Source organism: Xenopus laevis, chromosome 5L, assembly GCF_017654675.1.
Source record: "Xenopus laevis strain J_2021 chromosome 5L, Xenopus_laevis_v10.1, whole genome shotgun sequence".
Taxonomy (NCBI): Eukaryota; Metazoa; Chordata; class Amphibia; order Anura; family Pipidae; genus Xenopus; species Xenopus laevis.
In genome coordinates, this window is record NC_054379.1 from 151,718,854 (window position 1) to 151,740,077 (window position 21,224).

General features: G+C 39.5%; 1 protein-coding gene across 4 annotated transcripts in view; it reads right to left on the reverse strand.

Moving 5' to 3' along the window:
- Nucleotides 1–21,224, reverse strand: part of nbas.L (NBAS subunit of NRZ tethering complex L homeolog) — a 457,628-nt gene that overhangs the window by 290,267 nt on the left and 146,137 nt on the right. For all 4 annotated transcript variants that reach the window (XM_041563562.1, XM_041563561.1, XM_041563560.1 and 1 more), the window contains exon 29: nucleotides 15,352–15,454. In XM_041563562.1, the coding sequence (XP_041419496.1) occupies nucleotides 15,352–15,454 (103 nt within the window). The remainder of the gene's footprint in view (nucleotides 1–15,351; nucleotides 15,455–21,224) is intronic.

Genomic DNA, 21,224 nt, shown 5'->3' on the forward strand with positions numbered 1-21,224 from the left:
TTGGCACAGTGCGCGCAGCGGTTTTTAAAAAAGCTGACTACCGCATAAATATGCTAGTGTCATGCGCCATTGCCTAAGCTTGAAACCGATAAGCGTGTCCATGCCCTTTGAACAGCACTCAATAGTAAAAATCCAAGTCCCACTGTAACTTCTTCAGACTCCTTCAGAAAGAGAAAAAATAGACTGTCTGAAAGCAGTTCCATCATGAAGTGCTGGCTCTTTCTGAAAGCACATGAACAGGCAAAATGACCTGAGATGCTCCTACACACCAATATTACAGCTAAAAATATACACTTGTTGGTTCAGGAATGATATTCTATATGGTAGAGTTGATTATTTATAGTGTAAACAATGTAATTTAGAAATACAGAACTACACTTTTAAAAAACATGACAGAATCCCTTTAACATCACTCACAGATGAAGATGGAAATCACTCATTAGAGTGTGCCATGTAACCTTTAGGCACCTATTCCACCATGATACTGGTGCAATTATCAGTGTTTGACCAACACCAATAGTAGTGGCGATCAAAATACCGCAAATGACATGGAACTAAAAAGTCTATGGAGAGAATCTGCTCCAGGGTATTATTGTTTATCTAAGTTGGTGCAATATAAATGCTGGGAGGGGTGGTTTCATGGTTCTCTAAAGCCTGTACAGCCATACTGTTCCCAAGGTTTTTGACAAAATACAGAATGTGTTTCTGTAATGAAGTAAATGAATGCTTTAATAGATAAACTGGTTTCTTCAGCAGGGTTGATGTCAGGGCTCTGCTCAGGCCAGTCAACTTCTTCCAAGGACATCTCTGAAAACCAATTCTGTATGGACCTCACTTTGCGCATTATGGAGCTGAAACAGGAAAGACCCCTCCCCAAACTGTAGATAATGAGCATAACGTAAACAATATTTTTCACTGGATCCAGAGTCCTAGCTCAAGCCATTAAAAACAGCCCAGGCCCAGACCATTATTCCTCCTTTACCAAATTTTCCAGACCTCCTTTACCAAATCCAGACCCATCGTCATGACTTTGAGATGTTGAAAGCAAGATGCGTCCCTCAAAATGCAGTGAACTTTACACCACTTCAGTTGATGTTTGACATCTAGCATGGTTTCCAGTAGAGTTTAGTTATACTGAAGAATCTGCTCGGATGACTGGTAAAACATTTTCAAGAAGACTTATCCCTACTAGATACTGTATATCATGACCTGGATGGATGAGAATCCCAAAAGATATCTGACATGATTGATTTCAGGCTTGGATTTGGTTGCTTGTCCATTAAAAAACCCATGTCCCAGACAAGGACTTCTTATGCCAACATTTAGCAGTGAGGACATGTGATTTTATAAGGGGTCTCTGGTTAGTCAAGTCATATGGTGTATATGCAGTGCAAAGAGTGTTGTTACAGGGCAAGCAAAGCTATAGGTGCAGGGAAAACAAGCCAAATAAATGTTATTTCTTGCCATAACCAAACTTTGATGTTATTTCCCCAGTGGAGACAGGAAAAGCCCCCTTTCAGGTTGGCATGTCAGGACAGATGGGAAGTATGTTTATGTAGGGAATCCCTGCTGTGGGTAAAATTAGCTAAAGAGAAACCCAGCTATTTTCCTAAAAGCCTAGGAGAAAGTATGTTTATGGCCCATTGCGCACAACAACGTATCCTTTCTGTTTCATTTACTGCTCTACTGATGCTCTGTGATGTTCAGTCTTCTCATAAACAGCTACATTAGAAAATATCATCTTACAAATATGAAGAAGTGCGTTTTTTTTCCGGTTCAGAGCTAGTAATTTGCTTGCACGCTGCCCACGCGTTCCCCCACCACCACCACGAATAGGAAAATGTTCTAATAAAGTAAAAAGCATCAAATCGAAAAAAACATTTAAAACAAAAATACAGAGTCTCTACTGCTGGGCAATGAAGTTGCACTAACACTGCAAAACAGAAAAGAGATTTCGGAAATTGGATGCAATGCATCTTTCATTTCTAGATAGCTTCTTTAAATAGGATATTAGTTTTAACTTCCCCTTTCTCTGCAGTTACGGGGATGCAGGAAAAGCCTGTAAATACCCACATCATAATAAATGTCATCATAATTATATAGCCCAAAATGCCCTGGTCCCTGCTATAACATAATGTAGCATTACTCTCCAGCTATTTTTGAACTTCTGCTATCCCTCTGTTATTGGGAGCTTAGGAGATGTTAGTAACTGCTATCCTTGTCTTGCCTTCTGCTTCCCCTCCCATGCCTTGGTCGTTATCAGTTGCCCAAAACTTTTTTTGCACTTTGCACACTGCCTTTTTGCTCCTTAAGTTGCTGAAGGTCTCTGCACTCACATTTGGAGAACATAGATCTGCAGCTATAGATCTATAGCACTGCTCGAATTTGGCAGCCTCGTATAGATGAGGGGTGGGAGAGGATGGCAACTAGATGTCCTTCCTTCTGGCCCTTACTTTGCTTTTTGTTCGGATGTGCAAGTTAGGGAGTATCTGCCCCCGAGAAGTGGAAAAAAACAGGGCTAGCCCGTGCCTGCAGATCCTACACTCTGTACCTCAGGTCAGATTTTTGAGATGCAGTGTAAAGCGAGTGTGCCACTTAGTCCACTTGCACTTCTGCCCTGCATCTTGATAAATGACCCCTTAAATATTTAGGACCCTTACCAGATGGATAAATTGTGGCACAAAACCAAACAAGAATCTATTAGCCTGACATAACTACATTTATTAAAACCATAAATAAGTCTATATATTCATATAGCTGCAGATCTAATAGAGGCCTCAAAACCAATGGAGCAAAAAAACTAACATACTAGAGGTCATTTATCAACACTGGACAAATTTGCCCTTGGGCAATAACCCTTGACAACCAAACAGTTGCATCCATTGTCCTACTTTAAAAAGGCTTTAAAAGCTAAACACTGCCCAGTGTTGATAAATTAGCCCCAATGAATTCTTTGCAGACCACCAATTTATCTGACCACTTGGATTTTGTTTATCCAGACCTGTGGAGAAGGTTTTAGCCAAGAAGGTGAATCCCTTTATTAATGTTTTTATGTCTCATTTATCACTGCCAGGGAATGAGTTAAATAGGCAGCCCCGATTGATTTCATACCAAATAGTTGCTAGCTTACTATCGTCCCTTAATGATGCAATAAATATATCTAATTGACTACCTAAAGACCTTGTAACCTAGACTATTATTACGATATTGCTTTAAAATACTGTGGGCCCAAAGTCATCAGAGATACGTTTCTCAGGCAGTAATAATTCTGTGTGAAACATTGAATCTTAACAAGGGTGTTTGACCCATACGGATGTTTTCCTGCTCTCATTCTCCTTCTAGAATTGTTGTTTATTGAAGATTTCTCAGTAAAACAAAACATTTTTTTTTCTTTGCGATGATGATTTATCTGCTGTCTGCAAGAAGTTTGGTTTTAGCTCCAATAACCTTAATGTCAACATGTATAAATCTTGCTCGCCTCGTTTATTAATTCTCCATATGTTGAGGAAAAAAAGAGATCTTATACAGGATCCAGTATTTTTTTAAAAGCAAAAAGTGGATATTAAGAGGCCAATTTATCAAGCTGCATAAACACTAGTACGAATTGGTATAAAAATGTCAACTAAAGGGCTGTGTATTTGTTTTTACAAGCAATGATATTTTAATTATTTAGGCTGATCACTGTCTTTCATTATTTTGTACCATCTCAGTAACAAGACAATATGGCCCACCAACGTCGGACTTGGGGGTGTTGGGTCTACCAGGGCCACCCCCAGTGGCCCTCTACCCAAGCTGCACGTCTTTTCATGCAATTGGACGGGGGGAGATCACAAAGGAGCGCCGTGGTAGGTCTGGGCTGGCCCTGTGGCCCACTATGACTTCATTTGTGCAGTCTTTCGCTACAGATAGAGTTCAAACTAGTCTAGTACATCTAGGTTCTCCAAAGTATGCAGGTAGCCGCATGTTTTTCTTCTTCTGTCTTCTTGCAGCAGTTGGCTGTCTGATTTTTTTTGAGAGTTAGAGCCAATATATCTTATAGCAGGGTTCCCTTTCTTAGTGGATATATTAGAACTGACTCAAATAACTGATTCCAGTACAAACAAAATCTCACAAAAATAACTGCATTTTGCACAAATTCTGCATGTAGAGAGACAGGATTTTTGGTGATTTTAATAGAGTGAACATGGAATAGTATAGAAAATCTTCTAAGCAAAAGGAGCCCCCTTACAAAATATATTGGATTTATTCAAAATCAGACTCCCAACTGCTCCATGAAGAGGGAATGAAGAGAGACATATGTTGAGAGTGGTATAGTGAAGAGTAACTTGAAAATTTCAGAAACAGTTAAGATTTTTTAGTTGATTATATTTAGAATTTTTTTTTATTTCAGTGTGATAAAACTTATATTAAATTTAAATTTTTGTATGACGTCCCCTTTTAAGTCTTAAAGCATGTGTTCCATGTCATGGGAAGACCAGGCAAACATTCTAGATAATAGATTTCCTAACTATATTGGGTAAGTTTCCACACATTAATTAAAACTGGGATTAAGACCAATACAAAGCCAAGGGATTGCACACTACAAAAATACAGACAGAAAAAAATCTTTACTAAATAATTACTTAATAAAAGCCCAATGAGTTTAAACCAAAAAAGATGGTCTCCATCTGGGAAATAATGCAGAAATAGTATGGTTAAAATGTGTTGGGCTTTTGATTTTGTAATAATTTAAAGGGATCTTGTCATTGGAAAACATGTTTTTTTCAGAACACATCAGTTAATAGTGCTACTCCAGCAGAATTCTGCACTGAAATCCATTTCTCAAAAGAGCAAACAGATTTTTTTATATTCAATTTTGAAATCTGACATGGGGCTAGACATTTTGTCAATTTCCCAGCTGCCCCTGGTCATGTGACTTGTGCCTGCACTTTAGGAGAGAAATGCTTTCTGGCAGGCTGCTGTTTTTCCTTGTAACTGTTTTCCTCAATGTAACTGAATGTGTCTCAGTGAGACATGGGTTTTTACTATTGAGTGTTGTTCTTAGATCTACCAGGCAGCTGTTATCTTGTGTTAGGGAGCTGTTATCTGGTTACCTTCTCATTGTTCTTTTGTTTGGCTGCTGGGGGGAAAAGGGAGGGATTGATATCACTCCAACTTGCAGTACAGCAGTAAAGAGTGATTGAAGTTTATCAGAGCACAAGTCACATGACTTGGGGCAGGTGGGAAATTGACAATATGTCTAGCCCCATGTCAGATTTCAAAATTGAATTTAAAAAAATCTGTTTGCTCTTTTGAGAAATGGATTTCAGTGCAGAATTCTGCTGGAGCAGCACTATTAACTGATTCATTTTGAAAAATGTTTTTTTCCCATGACAGTATCCCTTTAACAAAGATTTTTCTATTTTTGTTTTTGGACTGTGCAATCCCTTGGCTTCTTTTGTTAACTGGACTTATATCATATATGGTCTGATTACAGTGGATAAGCACCACATTCACCTTTCAGGGTGTGCATTTTCCACATCTACCCAGAACAATGACTCGCTGCATTTCCGACTTAGAACTTTGTCAAGACTGTTGTTGCTTGTTCAACAACCAATCGATTCCCTCCTAATCATGTCCTCCTGATTAGAAACCAACTTTTCCTGAATTTAATCAAAGTCTAAGTATAGACCTACTGAACGCCAAATGACTTTCAAACACATCCAGCCCCCACAAAAAATAAAAGGCTTGTGTTTTATTACTTTGGAAAACTGACACATTTCAATTCTTTGTTGTAAGTCCCATATGCCTGCTCAGAGAGATTCCTCCAAAGCCTTTCTAATTTGCTTTCAAAGCTTCTCCCAGGAGCAGACGAGATTGGCAGTCGTATCCAACTAAATCTGTAAATTGTAATAAAAAGCTTGAAATTATTTTCAACTTTTAACAGATGTCAAGCTTTCCAAGTAAATTATGCTACTTGTAGGCTTGTTCAAGCTGTACGCTTAGTTGATTAAAGTGAACATGCAAATAAACAGCATGCCTCAACACAAATCCAATTCCAGCTTAATATCAGCATTTTGAAAATAATACTGGGAGATTATACTTGGGCTTTGAACATCAGGCATTGATGTGCTGAAGCAGCTGATGACTCAGGTGCGTCTGATCACTCCACTCGGGACATGCGTTTTATTCTACATGGATTCCATTACTGGCTCTTACTGAGGACAAAGTGAGATGCATTCCTATGTTAGAAACAATTCAACTGATTGTCTCCATTATTGCACATCTGCTGTTGCTCAAATCCTTGCTATCAAAATTGCAGCTTGGCTAGCTGCCTAAAATTTGTCTGTCCCAGTCTCAGTCAAAGAAGTGATAATATAGCATTAAGCCACAAGAGCAATCTACGGCCCTCCAAAATCTTGCTAGTAACCAGTCTGTTGAGGGGGTGCTGGGAACTCTAGATTGGAGAACATGTTCAGGTTGCCCACCCCTGATAAAGAGGAGTAAAACACAATAATGTATAAAAGTATGGAGGAAGAAGACGAGTTCCGCAATGCCGGGCAACTATAAAAACCAGAATCTTTATTTGTTGATGTTAAAAGATGTTAAAAGTCTGCTGCATGTCTTTTAACATTGACAAATAAAGATTCTGGTTTTTAAACTTGCCCGGCATTGCGGAACTTCGTCTTCTTTCTCCATATTTTGTGCGGCGTGGGACGCCAACTGAATCCTGCACCCGCTTAATGCACCTTCGGACTGCCAGATATATTACCTTGAAGTGCGGTGAGAAATGTATAGTAAAGTAAATCAGCATTTTATCTGAAAATTTCAAAAGAGTGGTTTCAAAAGAGTTTTAGATGCTTAGGTTCAATACACTGAAGAAGACCCAGATGAAGAGCTACTAAAGAAGCTGCTGAAAAGATAAACTGCAGCCTCACTTATTGACACCCAGGCTTATTGGTACCCAGGCATTTTAAAATGGTACTTCTCCAGAAAGAAAGGGTATTAATGTTTAAGTAAAGGGTAGGTGTTTTTCTGAACTGAAATTTTGTATAGAATAATCAAGTGCTGTATGCCATGGACAAACGATTTTACACGTTTAATCGCTTTTTCATATGTGGCACTTGCAATATGAGCGTACAAAATTTCGTAACTCGTAACTTAGCCCAGAGTCCTCTCATTCATTATATTTTGGACCATACTGTAACTTTTTTTCTTCTACTTTTTTTTTTTTTTAACTTTTACTGATTTTTGACACGTCTCCATTTGACCTGGTGTGATCAAGACCCCACTCTACTTCAGTAGATAGCACTTGCATCTTCTTTCAACAACTATAAGAAGTTTTAAGCATGTCTTCTAACCCTACTATAATTCCTCCAGAATGAAGAACGTTAAACCATTTCTTTTGGAACTGACACGGGAACGACTTCATTCATTCATTAACTGCCGTTTCTCTACAGAAGACAACTACTAGAGGCTAGAGGTTCAGGTATCCCCAACCTTTTTCACCCGTGAGCCACATTCAAATGTAAGAAGGGTTGGGGGGCAACATAAGCATGAAAATAGTTCCTGAGGATGCCAACGAAGGGCTGTGATTGGCTATTTGGTAGCCCCTTTGTGGACTGGCAGCTTAGAGAAAGCTGTATTTGGCAATACGACTGTTTTTTATGCAAACAAAAGTTTCCTCCAAGCCTGGAATTCAAAAATAAGAACCTGCTTTGAAGCCACTGGGAGCAACATTCAAAGGGTTGGGAACAAACATGTTGCTCACGAGCTACTGGTTGGGGATCACTATTCTTAGCTATCTGGATGATGATTGGAGTTGGCTGGGGTGCTGTGAGCTGTACATCCGCAACAACCAGAACAATAAAAAGTGCCTTTACCAGTGTAAGCCCTTTAAACTGGAAGCCTCCAACAATATCCTTCATAATCATTACAGTGAAATGCCGGGTATTCACATTCTTTTAATTAGACTCAAAGCACTAACCTGTGAGTGGATTATAGGCATCAAATACAGACCTAAAAATAATAATGATGGATTTAATGAAACCGTACATTTTGAGAAGAATAAGCCACCTTCTTGGAGGAATCCCTATCTGCCTGAGAAACGGCTGCGTTAATATACTTTTGTCAGCAAAGTGGTTAAGTCATCTGCCTGGAAGTGAGCGATTCCTCCATGTTTGTACACTCTCGATGCTGAAAGTGACAAACTCTCTCACCGCCTCAGGTGACAGCTCCAAAAATCCAATGTGTTACACGCTGAAGATATAAATTGCACCTCCAATAACTAATAACATTCACCTGAAAATATCCGAGAGCCCACAAAGAACAGCACAGAGCAGTGCAGACTGGAAATCTCCCTCTCTGCCGCAGGCATGTGTGTAGCACGGATGACAAATAGAGTCTTTATACTTCAGGCTGAACTTGTCAGGCTATTCACCTCATTAGTGTTGACCGCTTATCAATTATGTTAACAGTTCCTTCCCTTGAATATTTTGCTTAGAGATGTCACAGGCTGCATTTGTCTAAGAGGATGTTACCTCAAAGTTATTCATTTCTTCAACATATGCAATCTGCTTTGCATAATGACATTAAACACTTTCACCATGTGACTGCCAAGGCAAGGGGATGTGTATAAGACAAGGCAAGGGGATGTACATAAGACAAGGCAAGGGGATGTATATAAGACAAGGCAAGGGGATGTGTATAAGACAAGGCAAGGGGATGTACATAAGACAAGGCAAGGGGATGTATATAAGACAAGGCAAGGGGATGTACATAAGACAAGGCAAGGGGATGTATAAAAGACAAGGCAAGGGGATGTGTATAAGACAAGGCAAGGGGATGTATATAAGACAAGGCATGGGGATGTACATAAGACAAGGCAAGGGGATGTATAAAAGACAAGGCAAGGGGATGTGTATAAGACAAGGCAAGGGGATGTACATAAGACAAGGCAAGGGGATGTATATAAGACAAGGCAAGGGGATGTACATAAGACAAGGCAAGGGGATGTATAAAAGACAAGGCAAGGGGATGTGTATAAGACAAGGCAAGGGGATGTATATAAGACAAGGCATGGGGATGTACATAAGACAAGGCAAGGGGATGTATAAAAGACAAGGCAAGGGGATGTGTATAAGACAAGGCAAGGGGATGTATATAAGACAAGGCAAGGGGATGTATATAAGACAAGGCAAGTGGAAGTGTATGAGACAAGGCAATTGGATGTATATAAGACAAGGCAAGGGGATGCATATAAGACAAGGCAATTGGATGTATATAAGACAAGGCAAGGGGATGTATATAAGACAAGGCAATTGGATGTATATAAGACAAGGCAAGGGGATGTATATAAGACAAGGCAAGTGGAAGTGTATGAGACAAGGCAATTGGATGTATATAAGACAAGGCAAGGGGATGCATATAAGACAAGGCAATTGGATGTATATAAGACAAGGCAAGGGGATGTGTATAAGACAAGGCAAGGGGATGTGTATAAGACAAGGCAAGGGGATGTGTATAAGACAAGGCAAGGGGATGTATATAAGACAAGGCAAGGGGATGTATATAAGACAAGGCACGGGGATGTATATAAGACAAGGCCAGGGGATGTGTATAAGACAAGGCAAGGGGATGTATATAAGACAAGGCAAGGGGATGTATATAAGACAAGGCAAGGGGATGTATATAAGACAAGGCAAGGGGATGTATATAAGACAAGGCCAGGGGATGTGTATAAGACAAGGCAAGGGGATGTATATAAGACAAGGCAAGTGGATGTATATAAGACAAGGCAAGGGGATGTATATAAGACAAGGCAAGTGGACATATGTAAGCAAAGGCTAGGGGGTGTATGTAAGATGAGGCAAGGGGATGTATGTAACACAAGGCAAGGGGATGTATGTAACACAAGGCAAGGGGATGTATGTAACACAAGGCAAGGGGATGTATGTAACACAAGGCAAGAAGATGTATGTAACACAAGGCAAGGGGATGTATGTAACACAAGGCAAGGGGATGTATGTAACACAAGGCAAGGGGATGTATGTAACACAAGGCAAGGGGATGTATGTAACACAAGGCAAGGGGATGTATGTAACACAAGGCAAGGGGATGTATGTAACACAAGGCAAGGGGATGTATGTAACACAAGGCAAGGGGATGTATATAAGCCGAGGCATGGGGGTGTATATAAGCCAAGGCATGGGGATGTATATAAGACAAGGCAAGAGGATGTATATAAGACAAGGCAAGGGGATGTGTATAAGACAAGGCAAGGGGGTGTATATAAGACAAGGCAAGGGGATGTATATAAGACAAGGCAAGGGGATGTATAAAAGACAAGGCAAGGGGATGTGTTTAAGACAAGGCAAGGGGATGTATATAAGACAAGGCAAGGGGATGTGTATAAGACAAGGCAAGGGGATGTATATAAGACAAGGCAAGTGGACATATGTAAGCAAAGGCAAGGGGGTGTATGTAACACAAGGCAAGGGGATGTATATAAGCCGAGGCATGGGGGGTGTATATAAGCCAAGGCATGGGGATGTATGTAAGCCAAGGCAAGGGGATGTATAGAAGACGAGGCAAGGGGATGTATAGGGGATGTATGTAAGAGAAGACAAGGGGATGTATGTAATTCAGTGGATGTACATCTTTGATGTTAACACTGTAACCTAAATATTGTATCTAAATATTGTTGTTAGTGTATATTGTGTGTTTGTTCTTAATGTTATTGTAAACATTGTGTTTTAGATCAAATGGGCCAAGGTTCCCTACTTATAAGGTCGTCTTGTGGTGCAAAGTGCAAATATGGGTGAAAATCTTCTACTCTCCTGGGCCATGTGCAGTCTGGGAGTACTTAACTTGAAGACCATTTATGGTTCACTTTTGGGAGAAAAACAATTTCCCAGACATTTCAAGAAACCCAACTTGCACATCATTTATGTGAGTATTAGGGTGAACAATTGTTTGGCTAAGGCACCAAGCAAGCAGATCTCTACCCAATTAGGGCCAAATCAGGGTGGTCCAGGGGCCACCCACTCAATCATACTGCATGAATACATTGTGCAAGGACTGGGTCATTCTGTTGGTCCTCATTACTGGTGTGATTTTTCCAACCTGCCTGACCCATATTTGGCTGATTTATGTCAGGTACTGGTGGGGCAGGCAGTCCCATACAAAGGCTGATAAATCGCCAACTCAGTCTGGAGGAGCCGGCTCTTATCAGCCTGTGCATGAACAGCTTTACTTGCTGTCATTAACATTCTTGGAGCTGTAGCTCAATGGCTGATATCCTTATCAATCTCTAAATACAGATTAAACATTTATACAAGGACATATATATGGCCTTCTACAGACGAGACCAGGTGCTTTTCCCTAAGCCTTCAGCTAGGAAGGCAGACAAATTGGCTAAGCAGAGACTCTAAGTAATCAATCCTCCACAGTTAAAAACAGAGAAATTAGGGCATTTGTTCAGTCTACATGTTTCATAATGCACCTAGCTTTTAATCGCTGGCATGACTGACTGATATTAACAATTTTTATATATCTATAACCTTATTATTAGCTAAGGTGGGGCCCAGAGCTCAATGGGGGACTGAAGAACTTTGTAAACCACTAATTAGATGGAATGGGAGAAACTGCTGTTTAATACCCTCCCCTGAGACAGAACAAAGATGTAGGATCATTATACCTTTCGGTATTTTAGCTAATGAATGTCCCTACTGTTTCTGAATGTTGCACTCCTTGGCTTTTTTGCCACATGCAGCCTATTGGCAGAAATATTAATCACTAATTATGTTGTCATTTCTCTTTCAAGTTGGGTCAAGTGACTCCGAATCAGACTCCCGGAATACAAGAAAAGATCATGTGCATATTGCTCTGTAGAACATCATTGTACCATTATACGAAGCAGTTAACCAAATATATTATTTCATTTACAGGCAGCCATATAAACATCTCTGGTGAGCTATGAGCTAGCCAAAGGGTCTGTGACTTGACAGCACAAGAAAGAATATTTGCAGTGATGTGCACAGTGTGTGTCCATACAGGGAAACACAGCGAGCCATAGATATATCCTATAATATCAGTGATATCATGCTAGGTATAACCGTTCAATCCATAATAGTTTTCTAGCATAATGGAGAGGATATCAATAAAAGTCACATTGAGTTCTACATTATATAGACAGCTGTAGTGAGAGCACAGCAGGAGATACGTGTAGAAAATACTTGTAGGAATGGTGTAAGTCAGTGGATGGGCCCCATGTAGACACTCGCCCACTTGATCCCATCCACTTACTGCTTGTATCGGTTCTATTCAGCAGAGATTTATCAGAAATTCGTACAGCCTGAATCCGAGTGGATTATTTGAAGGCATAACAGTGAAATCTTGAGTCAGAGGGAATTTATGTGTTATCCACTTACGTTGGCGAAATGCACGCAGACTTAATTGTATAGGTACCTATATTTACCCATGCAGGTAACCCTACAACATTAAAGGATAAGGAAAGTTAAACTAAAGAAGTAACTAGAAATGTTGAACATGATGTTTTCTGCTTCTGTACCAGCGCAAGGCAACCACAGCCCTTTATCAGTAAAGATCTGTGTCTCCAAAGATGCCCCAGTAGCTCCCCATCTTCTTTTCTGCTGATTCACTGCACATGCTCTGTGCTGCTGTCACTTACTGAGCTTAGGGACCCACTCACAATATACAGTACACATAGAATAGAAATGTCACAATATAAGGCTGATTAGTAATTAATACAGATAATTACTACATGGCAGCACAGAAACCAGTGCAATTAGCATCAGAATTTAATAATCAGCAAACCTGTAGCATCAGCTTATATTACAGACCAACCTCATTTTCTGCTGGATAATTAGTGACGAGCCCTAAGCTTAGCTTCTCAACAGCTGCTCAGAGCCCACTGAGCATGTGAGTGTCACAGACACTTTCCAAGATGGTGACCCCCTGTGACAAGTTTGAAGTCCTGGATCATTGCTGCTATTGACAAGCTGGAACTTTAGGCTGGTGCAGTAAGTTCAGTATATAAAACATGACATTTTTAGCCCTATTTATTTTTTGGGTTTAGTTCTCCTTTAAATCAGGCTGAATGATAACCCACTTTGGCACGTGTATCAGGCCATCATCCAACAAAGGACTGCACTCAATGATCAATCCAATATGGGGCTCCAGTTGTCTGGTCAAACTGAAATAAAATTCAGTCCGCCAATGCACAGTGAGTGTATCTGGCTACACATGGGTGCAAATTTAATAAAGAGAAAAGCAGGCTTTTTTAGTGGAAATTCACCAAAATAACAGTTCACAGTGACATTTACTAAAAGGCGAATAACGCACTTCGCTAGTAAAAAACCTCAGCACTGGAGAAGTTTTTCGCCATTTTGCCAGATGGATTTTTGCTCAGTGTGAACATTTCTGTTCTTTACCCTTTTCGCCAAACTCTATTTTTCGCCATATGTCAGTGACATCATATCCTGTATTCTAAAAGTCATATAAAAAAACAAACCGCTGGCATATTTCCATATTTAAAGTGGCATTATGTTTATTAAACATATTTTATTTACACTTTTTTTAACCCTTTGAAGCTCATGCCACATTTGTTTTAGGGTGGACTCGTGTCTAGGAAGGATCTCTTTTGTCTTTATTTTGCTTCCTTGGACATTTTTAATAAAAATTGGCTACTTCCAGCAATTTCACCAACATCACTAATGAAGACCTTTAAATACCCACTGGATTTAAAATGACGTAAGTGTAAGTTAATGAAGTTTCATTAGTAAAAAGTGATGCTAGAGAAAAGATATTTTCTTGCTAATGAATCATCGCTGACAAAAGTACGCCAATGTTCTTTTGCCAAGACGTAATTGCGCCTTTTGATGAATATGGATATTCGTCAAGAAATAGGGTCTGGCATAGTTGGGTGATGGGTGGCAGAACCCTTCCAAAGAAAGAATTTGCAGGCAAGTAAATGTGCCCCATGGTTGGCTGTCGATTAAATTAGATTATCTATAAAAGGCTCTACCTTAACAGAGTTACACTGCTAATATCACAAACATGTAATGGAAGAGTCCCAGGTGTATATGTGGGCCGGCATAGGAAGCACTGTGAGCCCCAGCGACCTTCTACACAAAACAGTATTGTGACCCCTAGTAAACACCAGCTGCTAATAATATTGTGACTCCCGGAGTCCCTTAACATTAATTAACATTGTGACAGGCAGTATAAAGAGACATTTTCCCAAGGTCTTATTTTTCCCCACTCTGCAACTTTCTCATTCAATACTTTTATCATCTTTTTTTCTCCTTTTGCTTTTTCCTGTTCTTCCCCTTTTTTTTTCTTCTCCCTCCATTGTCTTCTGCTCTTATTCTCTTCTTTTGCAACTTTCTCCCATTATTCTCATCCTCTGCCCTCCCAGTCTACCAAACTCCTTTATTCTTGCATTAAATCTTCCCCATAATGCTTTCCAATCTGTATTCATATTTCCACTTGTTCTTCTTTACTGTTCTTGCCTACTCTTTGGCCCTCCCAGATAGGATTTAAACTCCAATCATAGAAGTAAAGTCCTCCTCTCCTTACTCGCAACAAAGATCAAGCACCATCTGCACTGAAAAGTGTCACATCTGCCATGAAATAAATATATATATAATAAAAAAAAGCTGCTACAGTAATGGGACCTGTAATCCAGAATGCTCGTGACCTGGGGTTTTCAAGACAATGGATCTTTCCACCATTTGAATCTTCATACCTTCAGTCTACTAGAAAATCATTTAAAATAAACCCAATAGACTGGTTTTGCCTCCAATAAGGACTAATTATATCTTAGTTTGGATCAACTACAGGGTACCGTTTTATTATTACAGAGTAAAAAAAGAAACAAAAATTTTGGAATTTGGAGTCTATGGTATGCTCCAAAGATACAGAAGGTCTCCAAAGCCATCCCTGAAGATCAATATCTCACATCGTTAGTGGGCTCATGGAGCTGTGGTGGCAGACATGTGCAGAATGGGCTGCCCCTGTAGGTGTTTATGATATTCCGAGGCGCAATGTATGGAAATTATATATATATATATATATATATATATATATATATATATATATACACACACATATACAAAGTATAACCAGGAACACATTTTCTTTTAATCCCATCATCTCCAAGTACAGTGTCACCAGAGAAACAAATATAACAGGTAAAGTGTCACAGCCAACTCTTCTAATAGATACAAATTATTGTGCCAGGAAATTGGAATATGCCATTCCTACCTCAGAGCAGGTAACTAAACCCAAATACAAAGCGATAATGTATATATGTCATAAAGAATGATAAATGGGCTGTGCCAATCTTACCTCATAGCAAGTATCTGCATCCAAACACTTGTACACATTTTGCTGCATTTCTAGGAGATCTTGGAGCAAACCCTTCCAATGGCTCTCACTGACTGGAGGTTGTCTATGGGGGGAAAAACATATATGTGAAAATGGGTAACATAATGGTACAACACTAGGCTAGAATGAGTGCATGGGTGGAAAACAGATAATACTATATATTTATATATATTACACAAAAGCCATGAATATCTTGTAAATTATATCCTTGTAAACTGTGAGTTCTGATGTCATCAGTTATAAACGGTGAGTTCTGATATCATTTCTGTCAAGATTCACTGAAATTTGTGTATTATAATAAATAAAGTACCCCCAGCTGCAATATTAGAAGTAACCTCGGAGTTTCAAGACCTGTATAAAAATACTCGGCCTTCGGCCTTGTGTTTTTATATGGTCATGAAGCTCCTTGGTAACTTATAATAATCCATATATTTTACAAGAGGGGGTACTTTATTCACTATATATATATATATATATATAATATCAAAACAGGGGGGTTGTGGGAGCCCTCTAAAGGCTTTAAAGTATATATATATATATATATAAGTATAATAAATGCTATTGCATATGTACCCAAATAGGGGTTATTTTGTTACAAAGTTATGATCATAAAATTGATAAGCCACCATACCACTTCAAGGTAAACCCCGAATGGCGGTCCCTAACTTGTTTTATTTTTTATGTGCATTTTAGCATTACCTGTAATCAATGTCCATTGAACGCTGTTTTTTCACTGAGGGCTAAATCCTCCCCAGCCAGCAATCAGGCTTTTAAAGGAGAGATATTCCCAAAAAAACAATTATACTTATATATATATATATATATATATATATATACTTTAAAGCCTTTAGAGTGCTCCCACAACCCCCCTGTTTTGATATTGTATATTTAGCCAGGAGCTGTGGCATAGCTTCAGTGGTTGTAGCACCCCATACCCCCCCCCCCCTTTAAACTAGTGGTGATCCTATGTTTTTAAAATTGGGCGTTTGTTTTGGGAATATCTCTCCTTCAAAAGCCTGATTGCTGGCTGGGGAGGATTTAGCCCTCAGTGTATAAACAGCGTTCAATGGACATTGATTACAAGTAATGCTAAAATGCACATAAAATATAAAACAAGTTAGGGACCGCCATTCGGGGTTTACCTTGACGTGGTATGGTGGCTTATCAATTTTATGATCATAACTTTGTAACAAAATAACCCCTGTTTTGGGTACATATGCAATAGCATTTATTATACTTATATATATATATACTTTAAAGCCTTTAGAGTGCTCCCACAACCCCCCTGTTTTGATATTGTATATATATATATATATATATATATATATATATATATATATATATATATATATATATATATATATATATATATATATATATATATATATATATATATATATATATATATAGTTCCATTGTGATATCTCCTGGTACCACAGCGCAAACCAGAAGGATATTTTTGATTAGCCAATTATACATATGGTGGCAGTCACAGAAGTTTATTCGTTGACCCCAATTACTTTCCTGCCTTGTGTTTCTTCAACCTGACCCCAATGAGTTGAGGATCACTGCACTTCATCAGAGGCTTGTGGCACTGGGTACTTTGTATTGCTCCAGAAAGTAGAACATAGACACGCGTCACTGGTTGACATGGAATATAATCTCGGAAATCCAGCCCGACTCCCAGTGGTGATCATAACCCCTGTTCATTTGTGCTCAGAAGATGTCAATGATGTTTGAGGAGCTTGATGTGTCCAACACAATGTTATATAAATAACGTATTGTGTGGGGAGCGCTCAGTGTTGTTTCTATTTGCAGTTGTACACTCTGCAAAGTTGTATCTCTAGATAACTATATGCATTTATTAAGAGTTACTTGTGAATAGAAGCAAGGGAAGTTGAAGCAGGTATGAGATCCATTATATGGACACCCATTATCCAGAAACCTCCGAATTATGGGACGGCTGTCTCCCATAGACTCGATTGTAATAAAATAATTCAAATTTCTAAATGCTTTACATTTTCTCTGTAATAATAAATCAGAACCTTGTACTTGATCCCACTGAGATATAATTAATCCTTATTGGAAGCTAAACCAGCCTCTTGGGTTTATTTAATATTTACATGATTTTGTTGCAGAAATTTAAGTATGGAGATCCAAATTATGTAAAGATCGTTATCCAGAAAACCCAGCATTCTGGATAACAGGTCCCATACATGTACTTGATTATGGAGAAGGATTTCTGAAAGGTTTGTTTGGTTTTGAGGTTTTTTCTCTCTTTATACAGACTTGTTTGTATATAACACTATTCTCAAACCATTGTTGGGGGCTGCTTCGCAATAATGTTTAAAGCCCTATTGTACGGCTTGTAGCCACAGAAAAAGGCTAATGAAATGCCTGGAAGACAAAACCCCGGGGGCATCATTGCATATACACTTATAAACAATAGAACAGTAATAAAGAATAGAACAAATAAACAATATTAGTTTTCCGAAGTCACTCTAAATTGCCTCACTAGGAAACTTGGATCGATTCGTTTTCCGTAGTCGCCCGGAGTGCCACCCCGCTGGCGATTTACATATTAGCCGGCGGGAAGGGAGGCAATTCAGGGAGATTAGTCGCCCTGAAGAAGAGATTTGTCGCCGGGCGACTAATCTCCCTGAAATCTGCCTATGTGCCCTGACCCTAAGGACTCGGAATGATTTGTTTTCCGAAGTCACCCGAAGTTGCCTCACGAGGATACTTCGGGTAACTTTGGAAAACTAATCGGTCCGAGTGCCATCCCGCCGGCGATTTACATATTAGCCGGCGGGAAGTCAGGGAAGGCAGTTCGGGGAGATTAGTTGCCCCAAAGGAGAAGAGATTTGTCACCAGGCGACTAATCTCCCCAAATCTGCATGTGTGCCCTGACCCTGACTCGGAAGGATTCATTTTCCGAAGTCGCCCGAAGTTGCCTCAGGAGGAAACTCTGGTGACTTCAGAAAACGAATTGTTCCGAGTGCCATGCTGCCGGCGATTTAAATTCTAGCCGGCGGGAGGCAGTTTGGGGAGATTAGTCGCCCCGAAGAAGAGGAGATTTGTCGCAGGGCGATGCAGGAACCCATAATGATCAAGAAAGCCTTCATTGTGTTTTAATAAACAAACCACGATTAAGGGACCAATTTACTAACATGGTGATTTCTATTTTTTTCAGGAATCTTATTTTTTCCTTAATTTTTTTTTTCAAATTCTTTAAAACTGCAAAAAATAGAGATTTATTACATGTAAAAACCACGAAAAACTCTAAAACAAAACTATGCCTCATAAAAGACGTTGAGGACCTATAGAAGTCAATGGGAGCTGTGTTGATCCAATTAGACTTTTTTTTTTTTATAGCCATTCGAAGCTTTAGATTTTTTTTGGTTTCTTGGTTTCAAAAAGCTGTAATACCACTAAATTTCAACCTAACCTTTAATAAGCGGGCTTCCACTTGTCTTAAGGTATGAAATATGAGCTTTTTTGTCCCTTATCTGTTCCTGCAATACAGACGATGGTCCCTTTATCTGCCTGGTTGTGGGCTTCTGTAAAACAGCATCAGTAATAAAATATATCTGCCCATCCCAGCCTCAGCTCGAAAAAAAAAAAGCAGCCCCTTGGACTGCAGTTACTTTTTACTTTATGTCAGTTTCTGTTACAAATTCCCCTAACCAGATAGCACCTTTGTACCTGACCAATAGTGTCATGATAGAAGATTAGGTACAGGTATGGGATCTGTTATCTGGAAACCTGCTACCCAGAAAGCTCCAAATTACAGAAAGTCTGTCTCCCCTAGACTCCATTTTATCCAAATAAGTAAAATTTTTAAAAATGATTTCCTTTTTCTCTGTAATAATAAAACAGTAGCTTGTATTTGATCCCAACTAAGATATAATTAATCTTTATTGGAAGCAAAACCAACCTATTGGGTTTATTTAATGTTTGCATGATTTTCTAGCAGACTTAAGGTATGAAGATCCAAATTACAGAAATATCCGTTATCCGGAAAACCCCAGGTCCTGAGCATTCTGTATAACGGGTCTCATACCTGTACTGTCGAGGCTTTGTGTGCACAGAATTAGGACCCCATTGTCCATTAAAGTTTGAACTGCGCATGAGATGTACATTACAAAAAGTCAATAGGGAACTCTCCACTCCAAGTCCATTTATCTTTTTTTATATTTTTTATCTTGATGTGATTTAGACTTTTTTTTTTTTTTTAGAGAACGGATCTTTCAATAGTGGACAAATATCAGTTCATGAATAAGAAAGGGCGATTTTTTGCAGATACAAACAAAATAATGGAAAGATCCTAACAAGTAATTAAAGCCCGCAATCGATAGTCTAATCAACAAGAATGATATCCCTTAAATGAACAGCGGATCTTGCAGCTGCTTTAATACAAGGTCAGGGGGATAAAGAAAGAAAAAAAACGGGTGGGGAGGGGAGGAGAATAAATGTCAGTCCAGTCCTTTTCTAATCACAAAAGTGCAACCGAGATAATAAATAATGAAGCTGAATGGTAAGACTAAGCTAGCCTACACAATCTAACCCTTTTGTCCTGGGATTTGCAATATCCGTGTTTGATTAAAGTCAAGTTAACACCACACTGACACCGAGGCTGCTGGACACATTATAATGTATAGCCAGATGCTGTTTCTTCACGTGCCCATGAATGTTAATTGACCCAAAACAGCAACAAACAATAATTAAAAATAATGTTAATTCTGCCATCTTCTACACTGAGAAAGAAGGCTGGCAGAGGGCATGTAGCAAAAGAGCAAGGGGTACGGGTGAAATGGAAGACAGCTAGGGATGCCACCTTTCCCCCGACGAACGCCGAGGGGAGGCGGGGCTATGATGCAGCGGGAGGTGGGGTCATGACTTAATGGGGCTGTTGTGGGGGCAGGACTGTGATGTCAGGGGCGGGGCTATGGCATGGCCGCGTCAATCTCGGGAAATCCTGCTCTGTATTCCACATTTGGAAAACTGGGCAGCCAGTTTTGACCCGAGCAGCCCTTCAAAAAACCGGGCTCAAAAGCGGCAGGTGGCAACCTTAAATAAAGGGTCCAGTGGGGCCCGAAACGTTGCCCTTGTTTGTTTATATATGGGCTAAATAAATCACTACGGAATTTGCATCAATTCAAGTGTGCTACTGGATTTCTTTTCTTGGATGTATCAGTTGACCCAAAAAGCAGACAAGGGTCTTCCAGTTTAGCAACTGAAACGGACATAGGTTTATAATGAGGGTAGAGCACTCCTAATTACTACAGATGGCAACCCTAAAGATAGCTCATAGTACAAGTTGATCCAGGGACTGGTCCGATTCCTATCCAAGTTACAAGTACCCTATTGCAGCGTTCCATTTCAAGTTCCACATCTGTAATGAGGGAGACTCCATTTACAAGGATATCTTCCCTTTAAAGGGGACCCCTCACCCAAAAAAAATATTCCAAATCCTATTTTATCATGTTAGTCAAGCAAAATTAACTTTAATTACACCGTATAAATTATTTGAATCTTGTTTCCTTCAGTCTGGGAATTCATAATTATAACAAGCAGGCAGGAGCCATATTGTGGACACTGTTATTAAGGCAAGTCTTGTATCATCTCAGAATCTTGTTTGTGCACCAGATTCGGGGACCTGATGTCCATCCCCGTGTCCTGGCTACACAATTAAATGGTAAAGAGAACGGGGGAATGTGGGGAGAGCAGTGACATCTAGGAAGTGCTGAATGGAAAGTGAAAGTAATTGTCTGCCTAAGGCATAGAGGAGGGGCAGGCAATATTTCATTGACATTGACTGAGATTTTTAAATG